The 12,876-nt window shown below is 36.1% G+C and overlaps 1 protein-coding gene across 8 annotated transcripts in view; it reads left to right on the top strand.

Moving 5' to 3' along the window:
• Positions 1–12,876, top strand: part of Mycbp2 (MYC binding protein 2) — a 246,544-nt gene that overhangs the window by 81,943 nt on the left and 151,725 nt on the right. For all 8 annotated transcript variants that reach the window (XM_055609971.1, XM_055609975.1, XM_055609972.1 and 5 more), the window contains 3 exons: positions 1,015–1,096; positions 8,243–8,360; positions 12,307–12,511. In XM_055609971.1, the coding sequence (XP_055465946.1) occupies positions 1,015–1,096; positions 8,243–8,360; positions 12,307–12,511 (405 nt within the window). The remainder of the gene's footprint in view (positions 1–1,014; positions 1,097–8,242; positions 8,361–12,306; positions 12,512–12,876) is intronic.

Below are 12,876 nucleotides of genomic sequence, written 5' to 3'. Positions count from 1 at the left end.
AGAGATGCCCTAATCCATGCATTTAGCCATAAATCATTATCATTTGTTTTATTAAATAAAATAATAATAGTAGGATTTCCTCTGTGGCCTGTGACCTAGCCACAGGTTGGCCCTGTTAAGGGTGCCAGGTATGGTTTCTGTTTCATGGAGTAGTTCTCAAATCCAGTCAGAATTTTGGTTACAACAAAGACATTCATACCACTACTGCACCAGTGGAAACACCTTGCCAAGACAGTCATTGTAGTTCACAGTGTTCTACACTGGATAAGAGTTAGATTACTTTCTCTTTTGGGTAGTGTGCATATAGCACTGTGAAAGCTGGCCAGCAGAGATGAAACTTCCATGTCAATTCCTGTTTGATTTTTTTTCCCTTTTTTTTTTTTTTTTTTAATGATTCTAGTATGTACAGTGTGTTCAGCAGTAGGGTCTTACCATCAAGTTCTAGAGATGAACTAATAGCATTTACAATAGCTTGTAATATTTAAATGGCTTTATGGGACAACAGTGAACATCATCATTATTTTGCCAGCGTGTGTTGTGTAGTTGTGATATTGTACCCCCACCTATAAGGGTGAACAATTTAAACTTTTTATGTGTGTATGTTTTAGGGAGCCTCTGTTTAGTGGGTTTCCACATGGCTTTTTTTTTTTTTTTCTTTTTCTTTTTAGTTTTTTGAGATAGGGTTTCTCTGTGAGTCCTGGCTGTCCAGGACTTGCTTTGTACACCAGGCTGACATCAGTCTCACAGAGATCTACCTGCCTTTGCCTCCCAAGTGCTGGGATTAGAGGTATTCTCCTCCCAGCTGCATATAGCTTTTTCAAGGCCTGTTAATATTTGTTTTTCCTCCCTATATTCCTTGCTTTATTTGCCCTCCCATAACTCATCCCATCCAAATCTTTTTATTACCTATTTTTAAATACTACAGATTTAACAGTGAAAATTACACAGCTTTCAGTATTGCTATAATATAAATATACAATGCATATAATAAATATATAAAACTGTTGGTTTCAGTGGTTTTGATGGAAAATGGAGACGTCTATACATTTGGATATGGGCAGCATGGCCAGCTGGGACATGGGGATGTTAATTCCAGGTACTGACCAATTTCATTTTGATATAGTATGTTTTTTTTTCCAACCTCCCTTCCTTTCTTTCCTTTCTACCTTTTTCATCTCTCTCTCTCTCTCTCTCTCTTTGTGTATGTGCGTATCTATGTGCATGTATATTGAAATAATGTACAAGTGTTTTTTAAAATATAGCCCAAGAATTAGTGGTGGTTCTTTATTGTGTGGTTCAGTAAGGCTTAAATGAGGTAGTTGAATTTGTAGTTTAATGAGAATAATTGATTAGCATTTTTTGCATTTCAATTACTCTTTTATCCCAAGCTATGCATGGCAATAGTAAAGGTAATGAACATACCAAATTATATTTACAAAAAAAAAAAAAAAGAATGTGACTGGGAGTGTAGCTTAGTAGCACAGTTGTTGGGCATTTAGAAGGCAGTGGTTTTACTCTCATTACTAAAGGAGTTGGTGGGGGTGGAGAAAGAGAAGGTGGTTCTGGCTTTGGTAGTTTTAATATTTACATAATGGCATTGTAGCTTTCAAATATTTTTTTTAATGAAACCTCTTGGTATCTCTAATAGCTATTTTAACTTACCATTAGTAGCAAAGGCCCAGTTATTAGACGTGACTAATAGTCCCTTAATAATATTTATTCTTTCCTACTGGAGTTGGCAATAGACTTTGGATTGATACGACAACCATAGCTAAAGACTACTTTTCTTGGGTATGTTGCGTCAGGATGTGACCACATGAACCAGGATGCTATACTGTTCTTGTAGCTGGTTGGTTGGATTTATGCATGCTTGCACAATTCGAGATGTTATCATAAATATCATTTGGAAACTATTAAGAATAGCAAATTAGAAATAGCTGAGAAATAGCTTTCCTGTACTGTAAATTGCACACCAGTTCCTTATGAATAATGTTATAAAAGTAAAAAAAAAAATAATTTATCTTAAGTTTCTTTTACTATGGATTTTGTTCCAGTGGCCAGTACATATCTGAATATAGTCAGATAAACTTTTGGATATCTGTCTCTTTTAATTTGAAGTAGTAGGTAAGGCAGGCAGGATTGGATATGCAGATGATTTTATTTTTATTTTTATTTTTTTAGTGGAAAACAGAAAGATGAAACAGGCAAAAACCAGACACATAAAGAGAACATTCAGGTATCTTGCAGATCTGATCCTTAGGAAAGAGAGAGGTTTTAGAAAGAAGAGTGGAGATTCTCATATAGTTTGAGAGTGTGTTAGCCAGAGCAGCAAAGTGTTTTCAAGCCAGGGAAAGCCTTCTGAGAGTCCTGCTTTCGGTACAAATGGTCTCACGTTTATGCCTTTACCACACTCCATGCTGGAAGATTTCAGGAGACAAATAGCTTCATGGATTTGGAGAAAGGGTTTGAGACTGTAAGTCAGTTCTATGCTCTTGAAGAAAATTAAAGTTGTTTAATGCTACAGAGAGAAGACTTGTCCATCAGATCTGTAGAGGAAGCTTTAAGTCAAACATAACTCAGAGTGTTTGTTTAAGAACCCGCTTTTCACTCTCCCTGTGTACTCAGAGTCTACAGTTGAGACACTGACAGAATCAAAGGGATGTCCCGTGGGGGGAAAAAAAAGACATTTTCTTTATCTTCTAGATATTAAATAAACCCCATAGTTTTCATTGTATTAACTCACCACACTGCTCTGCCATGTATGTAACAGGGACCAGTGATTCAATACGGTATGTTGAAAATAAGTCAACACTTTATTCTGTTTCTCGCTGAAGACTTGTGGCACAGGAAATTTTACTATAAAGGTTACCATGGCTGTTGCTTGTATTTAACTGGTGATGATGTTAGAGTCTTATGACAGAAAGGTTTTGCAGCTAGACGTGGTAGTCGTGTCTAGTAAGGACAAGCACTTTGAAAAGTCAGACTTGGTGCTTGAATATCCTTCTTCAAATAAATGCCTGTCAAACAACATATTAGAAAAAGAAATAGTGATAATCATAACTAGACTAAAATAAGCCCTCTGCTTATTTTAACTTTTGTGCAATGTGAAAAGCAAGCAGCATAAAATGAAATCCCTGCCGTACATTGGTGAGATTAAAGTTTGCTGAAAGAAAGATTGTTTATATCAGCTTCTAAGATGAAGAGACTACCCAAAAGTCCTGTCTGTTTTCCTGATTCTAGTCAGCACCATCCATTAATTTTTAGTGAGTTCCTGAGGTAACAAAATCAAAGCAGGAAATATTGATGTTGAAACAATTAGAAATTTTTAAAACTTACGCTCCAATAAGACTATTTTTTAATATTTAAATTTTTATTTATTAATTTATTTTGTGCATGGGTGCTTTGTCTGGTGCCCCAGAGGAAAAGGGAGGGAGTCAGATCCCCTAGAACTGGAGTTATATCTGGTTGTAAGCCACTGTGTATATGCTAGGAACAAAATCCAGGTTCTCTGCAAGAGCAGCGAGTGATCCTGGCTGCTGAGCTGTCTCCAGCCCCATGAGAATTTAATTTCTCAAAACTGTTCTTTTCTAGCATGAAAGTTTTACTTATGCTTTTATTTTAATGTGTAACTGAAAGAGTCAGTACATCTTGTAGGGTAAAAGGCCTGAGCTCAATTTTGGAGCTTGGAATACCACCAGTCCTTGAGCTTGCCTGAAGCTCAGGACTTGAAATCCCACCAATACCCACTCTGGAAATTTCCACCCTGGAAAACTCCATCCCTAACAAACCCAGTACAGCCTGCCTCCCACTTGGTTCTACTGCTTTTCTCTCTAGCAGAGGCAACCGCCTTCCTGTATTTTTTCTAGTAGATCTCTTGTGTGAGGTTTGTTGTGTGACATGACTTTTTGGTATTTCTTGGATCTCAACTGCCAGGATACCTTTCCACTCAGATCTGTAACACTTAAACATATGATGTTGGCAGAATTAAAGTGATGATACAGTATAGTCTTTCCTACATGATATCCTAGTGGATTAGAAAGTCATCCAGATCACTTCTATATTAAACAGTCTTCTTTTGACCCAGAGCTACTTGTAAGAGATACTAATTAATTTGGAAGGGAATGCATCACTTACTAGGAGAAATAATCCCACAATAAACAAAGCCTCTATAGCACACATACTGATTACCACAGAAACATAGTATGTATTGATATTTGGCTAAATTAAGGTATATGGTTTGATGTATTTTTTGATGTTTCTGGTAACTGCACATTATTAGGAGCACATTAAAATATGTTGACTAATGTAAGTAGACTATTATAATATATATAATGATAAGATATGAAGGCAATATTATTGATATTCTCTTCATTGTATCATTCTGTCATAATGACTTTGCTCAGTGTCTGGGCTGGGACTTTATTTTTTATTTTCATTATTTTTTTATTTTTTTAACACTTCGTAGTGGATCTAAGTCAAGTTTCATAGCCTGATGTTTAAAATTTTCCTTTATTAAGTGGGCTTAATTATAACTCCCTCAGATGAGTCCGTTAGAATCCAGAGATGATGTGGGTTATGTACTTATCTTGCAAGCCTAGCGTGCAACATGTGTTCAATAAAAATAAACATTACCGTTGATGTCTTTTGATCATTTCTCTATTGTAAAGAATAGCCCCTACTAGAGTCAAACCTGACCCTACTGTCTCAGTTGTTTTCTACTATATTAATCCGACTCTAGGGCATTTTTGAAAATAAGCCTTTTATTCATTAATTTCTGAAATGGGTCTATTAACATTTTAAAATTTAAAATTTGTTTTTGTTTTGTTTTTTGTGCTCCTAAGTTTCTGAGTTCCAAACTAATTTACCATCCTCTGTAAAGTGAAAGCCAGACCTTGGGGGAGAGTGTGGTTCCGGTGCTTGATCATGATACTGTTTCTGAGTTTTATCTTTCCCTTCTTGTCTTTACCCCTAGACACACTGTTGATGATAGTGTCTGGACATACATAGACAAGGTCCCCATCCTGGCTTCAGCACCTCCTACAAGTGGTGTGATTATAATCTCTCTGACCTATAGTTTTTAGATCTAATGTTGCAGAATCTATGTAATGTATGTAAGTGCATGGAATGCACACATACACATACTCAGGTATAATTTTTATTTTTGTTCCTCTCCTGCTTTTCAAATAGTTTAATAAATGAATTCATGAGTGTCATAAAAAAAAGTTCAAAGAAGTCAGAGACCTGCAATTAATCTTTGCAGACATCTTGTAAAATCTTCAGATTGCCAAAATACATTCATTTCCGTAGTCAGTGATAGCGCTTTACGTGTAAGCGCTCTGTAAACTGTAACACTTCTAGGAACACTCCCTTCGGTTCCTGTTTGACTTGCTCTAGATGTGCTCATGATGACATTAACTCACAGTACATACCTCTCAAGTGGCAATTTTTCACTTGTCTGAACTCACTGTCCTCAGAACTAGGAATCACTTACCTTTTCGCTGTTCTTCTCATTAATATTACTGCATTCTCTAGTTGAAAACAAAGTGAGAAAAAAAAAAACCTGCCTTATTTATTTATTCATCAGCCATCCATTCATCTATTTATCTATCTATTTAGAGGCATGGCCTTTTTGTTTCACTTTTTTTTTATTGCCTGCCTATGCAGAGTAACTTTTTTATTCATTGAAAATTTAGTGTAGCTCACAGTGTTTTATAATACTGTTTTATTGTGATAAGTAACTTCAGTATAGTGTGAATGATACTATATAGTATTTTTATCTTGATACTCATAAAGTGGTGAAATATATATACACACACACACAGACGAACTTTTGCGTGTATGAGCATGTGTGCACACGTGCATACAAGACTGTGAGTTTATCAGTGCTGTTATTTCCCAAAGCCTTTTACTCTTAGACTTTTTTCCCTTTTCATTTTATTTCTTACTTAATTTAGAGATTATTTCATCTTTCTACTCTTACCAGTATGCTGCAGAAATGTATCAATCTGCCTTTCTTTTCATAGCTGTGTTTAAGGACCTGTAAAGAATTAAATCATCATATCCATATAGGTAGACGTCATTTTAGATTCAGCTCATGTCTCTGCAGTGAACATAATTCTGCTTTTGCATGGCTTTGTTGATATGGTTTTTTTTTTTTTCAAAACCATTTTAAGATATTTTGAGAATTTGATGATAGGCATTCTTGTCAGGAAAAATTAGAATAAAATTTCCGTGATGTATTACAGGTAAATCAAAAGCTCATTAACAAGCTAAACGGTTTTTCGGGTCTCCTAAAGCTCAGTGATGGTCTTCTTAGAAATCCTATTTCTCTGTCTCAAAAAGCAGTTCTTTCAGTCCTCATCCAGGTATTTATCTGTTCCCATCACCACCTGCTGAGCGAGTTACCTAACTTTGAATTGTTCAGTTTACCAGTTCCTTCCCTCAAAACATAATCTGCATAAACATTACAACTAAAATAAAATAAGGGAGGAAATTCTTCTGCCTGCTAACCTTATAACCCTACTCTCATGTTATTCCCCCACTGGTTTCCTTACAGTGCATTGAGAGAGATGAGCGTCATCCTTCCTGGAGCCTTCTGCCTAGGCATGTCTTTAGAATCTGTGCAGTTCTGTGTCCTGTCTCCTTTCTGACCTCTTTAAGTCTGCTTATCTATATTAATTGCTTCAAACTTCCTCGGATTTGTTATCTTAAATGAATACACCTGTTTTTCAACTGCATTTTTGTTTTTAGCTGTTGGTTCTCCTTGTCTTCTTCCTCACTGGTATGCTTGGAGGGGCTTTGCCCCTTCTCTAGCTGCATGGAGTACTCCATGTCTGCTACAGTGCTTTGCTTGCCCCTACCGATTTCTGTGCCTCCCTGGCTTCCTAAAGCATTGGCATGCACCATATTTCTCCATCTTCAAATTCTCACTCTCATTGCCGAAGACTTTTTTCTGCCTCTCTTTATGCCCAAAATGGCAAAACCTCTTTCTTCCCTCTAATAAGCTGCACAAACACATTCTTTTTCTTTAGAGTAAGTGACTATTTCTACCATCTACTTTGTTATTTACTTTCCCCATATGTAACCATTTCCCAAAGCTGAAGACTTTTGCAATCAGTTACTACATCTACTTCCTGGATTGAAGTTTTGTTAACATATCACATGCCATTCAGTTCACACGTTAGTAGATTTCTCCTGATAAACAAAAGTAACACCTGTATATCTGAAAAATTAAAACTATATGTCTATTCTTTCCCTTGTCTGGCTGTCAAGTATACCCGTTTTTTCACACCACATTGTTCCTGGTTCATATTTTTTCATAACTTACTCTAATTTCTTGTGTTTCTAGTTGGCAGCTTTGCTCCTTTCCAAGTCATTTTTAGTTGCACTCTAATTTAAGTGGATAAATTGTACATAATTAACGAAATTCAATTTATAATTTGCTCTCAAACACAAAGCTTGTTATTATGTGTGTTTTGCTCCCGTAGTAGATATTTCCCAGTTACAGATGGTGAATGCTAAAAATAGTCAATAGCATAGTTTAGAAAAGTAGGCAAGGGTACTAGGGAGTCATTATCCCAACACGTAGCCTTGTGTGTTCACTGCGTGCCGGGCGTGGACCCAGACACTTCTTGACTGCTTCAAGGAACCACACAGGATAGACACAGGGCTTTGCTTTTGTTGTTCTGTTTTGTTTTTTTTTTTTTTTTGTTTTCTGTATTGTAGAGGAAAAATACTGAAACACAGTGACTAACTTCATATCCTGTCTCTTGCCATGAATGGAGTAGGACTCAGCCTTAGCTGTGCCCTAAATCCTGATAGCTGCTGCTGTAAGGCTGCTCAGTGTGCATGTTCTGAGTTCTTAAGTATCAAGATTATGCTTGTGCAGTAAAAACTAGAACAGAAGATTATAAAATTATTTCATCTAGTTCCTGAATCATTCCTATTGAGGAACCATATGTCACCCACTGTTCAGGCTTAGCACATTTCTCCTGTTGAAGTTAGGACCAGTATTTCTGAAAAGTTAAAATCATGTATTTACCATTAGGGTAGTAAATGTCAGGAATCTTTTGTTGCTCTCATTGTCTAGCATGGAGACAGGAGTATGACACCTAAACAAGTGATTGCTGAATGTTGCTCATAGTGCCTTGACCTTTCCAATTCCTTATTTTACTGTTTATTCATTGCTTTATGTTTCAGTTGACTCTTGTAAGAAATTGACTTATTTTTTTCTTAAACCTAGGGGATGCCCCACTCTTGTTCAAGCCTTGCCAGGCCCTAGCACACAAGTCACTGCCGGCAGCAACCACACGGCAGTCCTTTTAATGGATGGACAGGTCTTCACATTTGGAAGTTTTTCTGTAAGGAATTTTAAAAACATTAATAATATTGTGTTATACAATTGTCTTATAATTTGCTGCATTAGGTTTTTCTGGTTCCAGTAAAATTCTTGTATTAAGATAATTGCATATGCATATTTCCTGCTTACCCCAACACACACAGCACCTAAGTGACAGACTTTTAAATAATTTTCATCTCTAGTTCAGCATTAGAATTTATACAGTTTAGTGACTGTGTTACAATTGGACAGGTTTTTTGCAAATTGAAAGCTTTTAACAATCAGTGGAGCTGATTCTGCCACTTGAAAGGATACTTCTCATCTATAATTTGTATAAAAAAACTCTTAACATGAAAAACTATTTCCATTCTAGACTTTTTTGAAAGCTTAGCTTGTTTAAATTTTTTTGAAGGAGTTTAAAACTATACTTTCTTATGGCTGCTTGTCCTTTTGTCTCACATCAAGTGCAAAATTACTTTTCTTTGTTCTCTCCCTTTGTGTTTGTCTGTTGTGCTCTCTCTTCGCCTTTGCCAAAACTTGAAAAGAGTGAAAATGCTGTGAGTGTTTACATAGTTTGATGTAGTAGATATTGAGGAAAATATTCTTAGGACACTGTTAGTAAGTTTGTACTGTATGATGTGGGGGACTGTTCAGAACTCCACAATTTATGTCTTCTTAAGTGTGTGAGTATGTTTGTTTGCATGGTGTGGTTGCACATATGTGAGGTGTGCATGCCAGCACAAATGTGCAGGTGAGAGGACAATCTTGAATGATGTTCTTTAGGAGCTGTCCACCTTGTTTTTTAGAAATAAAATGTGAAAGGGATACATACAGTATAGTGCAATTATAGGCTTGGCAACAGAATCATGAGGCTCCTGGTCATCTAGATAGTGTTAGCATTCCAGCTGCTTTTTGCTTTCTTTCCACCTCCTCTTCCTCCCTCTTCTCCTTTTTCTGTTTATTGAGACAGACTGATACAGGAAAGCTCTTTCTAGCTCAGAACTCTCTCTGTATAGACCAGTCCTGCCTCCTCCTCACAGAACTCTACCTGCCTCAAGCTCTGCCTCTCGAGTGCTAAAATTAAAGGCATGTACTGCCTCCATGCCCTGCTTTGTTTTTGTTTTTCCTCAGTATGGAATAATGTCAGTGTAATCTCAGCTCGTGGAATGGTGCTACTCCCAGATAGGATGGGGCTTCTTAACTCAGCTGACCCAGTATAGAAACTTGGTTCACAGATGTGCCAGAGGTTTGTCTTCTAATTGACTCTAAATCCTGTCTAGTTGATAATATTAACTGTCTCACTCTCCATCAGTTCATGCAGTTAACTTGTCCTTTATAGCGTTTGTAGTAATTTAAAAAAAAAAAAAACAACAACAACAAACAAACAAAAAACATGTCTTTTAATTTTCTCCAGGCAGTCATTGTGTATTCTGGCCATGGTTGCTCATTGCTTAAATGGTACTTGTAGAGAATAAGACATAAAAAAATGTAACTTTCTAATATTCTGGACATATTTGGCACATAATACTTACATGGTTATATTTTATTTTATATCCTTTTTTTTTGGTGTTGGTGAGGTAATGCCTTGGGTCCTCAGTCCTTCGGCCCCAGCCTCTTGAATGCTAGGGTTACAGGTTTACTCGAGCATACCAGGCCATGGTTTTGTTTGGTATCATTTTCTTACTGAAGCCAAAAGGAAGAGACAGTTGTTGCTCTTTCTCATCTGTGTCTCTATCTAATCATCTTTGATAATCAGATTTTTTTTTTTTTTTTACTCTTTGACATCTGTGCCAAATACCTTTCTTTTATGAAAATACTTAATTTATTTTTGGATTATAATTACACCATATTCCCCTTCCCTTTTCTTCCTCCAAGTTTTTAAAATGTGGAATGAAAGGAGAAGGTAGTGGGAGCACACGGCAAGCAAGTGTCATGGAATAAAGCGAGGTTTTATCATGTGTGTCTTATCTCTGTGGAGTTTTGCATATCTTTGTGCCAAGCCTGCTGACCATTCTACTAGAATTCCTCAGAGACAACTGGCATTCGGCATATAACTACACTGTGTGTCTAGACTATAGTTTTTAAGTTTCTATGTTTATACATTTAAATACTTTAGATTTTAATTACACAATAATATTATTATATGTGTGTCTTTTATATTATTTCTAAGACATGAGAATTTTGGGTCAAAAGTTAATGCCTTGGTAGGTTTGTGGGTGCGACAGTCTTATCTCTTTCACAAGCTGTGTATGAGGGTGGCTCCTTCTCTGGAGATTTGATGGCAGGATTGCCATTGAGCTCATAGCTTTGAAGTGTCTACTCACTGTCAAGCCCCTACCTGAGCCTGGTGCTGTGCACTAACTGTCTTGACCATTTATCCTTTTCCTAGTAAGAATTTGGTTTTGTCTCTTGGAGGACATTTGTCCTTTTTCAAATCTTCTCTATTCAGTTCTCCTGTTTAGTCTCCTCTTTTGGGCTTACCATTCCCTCAGGCTTGCTGTAAAGAAGGGAGAGAATTCTAGGTATTTGTTTTTTTTCCTCTGATATTTACAGAACCCTAATACAGTTAAAGGTCTCAGACATGTGTGTTTGTCTGCTCTGTGTGTTGGCTTTGTGTCTTCTGCTGGGAAATGTGAGATCAATCATGACAGTTTCTAGACTAAGAAATGTAGTTGCAGACTTCTAGGACACTTCACTTCACTTGAGTCTCTATGGGGTTGTGTAGGCATCTATATTTCTGACTGTTTTTTCTTTACATATGTTGAGTCGTGGTAAGGGAGTACATGCTTATCATAATAGTCTGTATGACTTTCTTTTCCTCCCAGAGCAGTTATATTTGAATATTGTGTGCTTTTTCATTGTTCACCCTTTTATGCTCTTTTTTTTCCTTTGTCAAAAAATAGACCTTGAAAAAGGATAAACGAGCTATTTGGCTACTTCTCTTATTGTGTAACTTCTTGTCCTTCGCTAGGTTGTCTTTCTAAGGAATGATGCTTAGGCGCTTCAGTTGGGTCATGTTTTGTTTGCTGGCTGTGACGCTGAAAGAGTAGACTGTTCATCAGAACCTGTAAATGAGTGTGAATTTGTTATATGCAGTAGTGTGTGCTCCCTCACTCCTAAGTCCATGGCTTGTTGCTTACTCTTGTTGGTGAGGATGCATTAAATGTTTCTGGGACTGTGGGGTAGCCTCTTCTCTCTTCTGGGCTTTCTGAAAGGAGAGTATGTCAGGGAGATAGCTCCTGAACCATGTAGATTGTTGTCGCCTAATCCAGTGTCAGTGTCTTTTCTCTTTTTGCTGCTTTTTGTGCTTAATAGTGAGAAACTCATCTTTTGAAATACATTTTTAGCTAACCAATTCCCTATAGGTAACTATACTTTTTAAGTGAGTTAACTTGTTTTAAACACACACCTTATCATCTTATTTTATATTCCTATGGTTTATCATAACACACAAATGAAATGACTTACTAAATCTTTATGTAAGAACTGCTTTGAACATTTTTCTAGGTTTATTCACAGTTCCTTTATTTATATTTTGGTCTTATCCAAAATATCCTCATACTATGTGAGCTTTAGAATGACTTTTTTTTTTAACTGTTAACTTAAACTGTCAAAATGATTGATTTAGGTGAATCATTTGGAATAGTACTTTTCAGGCATTGTATATGTAAGATAATTTTCATTTAAATATTGGTGAATACAGAGTATTTGGGGAACGTTGCTTATGTAGAAAATAGTTCACCTAATACAAACATGTACTTTATTGTTAAAAGGAAATTATCTAGAAATAATAGAAATTACTCCATTACTTTGAAAATGTTATGTCCAGATTTTACATTTATTTATTAAGAAAAATTAAAAGTACATAAAATAAGATCTTATGTAGCTATTTTTATAGACAATTATTTTTAAAGAAACTGTAGATTATTTTTTCAACAGTATGATAATATGATTTATCTAATTTTTAGAAAGGACAACTGGGACGACCCATTTTGGATGTACCATATTGGAATGCAAAGCCAGCTCCCATGCCTAACATTGGATCAAAATACGGGCGGAAGGCCACTTGGATAGGTGCAAGTGGGGACCAGACTTTCTTACGAATTGATGAAGCACTTATAAATTCTCATGTACTTGCAACATCAGAAATTTTTGCTAGCAAACATATAATAGGTAAATAGCTTGTCTATATAATGAGATACAGCTGTATTATGTATGTGGGATAGAAAAAAATGAGGTAATAGGGAAATTTAAGAACCAGGCTATTCATAATCTAGGCAATGGCAGAAACATGAGCTATGTTGTAAAGGGATCAGAGTTATATTATCATGAGTGATTTTCTACTTTGATTCTTGTTAAGTAAATAAGTGAAATTTTTTGTGGGAGATTATGATGAACATACTTAAACCTGTGCACATGACAAGATGAATTACACAGTACAGGTTTAGAACATAACACTTATGAGTGTTCATTGTACACTTAGTCAGAGGTGTTCTCTTAATTCTGCCATTTGAAAAAACATTCCACTTATACTATTT

Source organism: Psammomys obesus, unplaced genomic scaffold (genome assembly GCF_907164565.1).
Source record: "Psammomys obesus unplaced genomic scaffold, mPsaObe1.curated_primary_1811, whole genome shotgun sequence".
Classification (NCBI taxonomy): Eukaryota; Metazoa; Chordata; class Mammalia; order Rodentia; family Muridae; genus Psammomys; species Psammomys obesus.
Note: the sequence above shows the minus strand (reverse complement) of the source record. Positions and strands in the feature narration are given on the sequence as shown.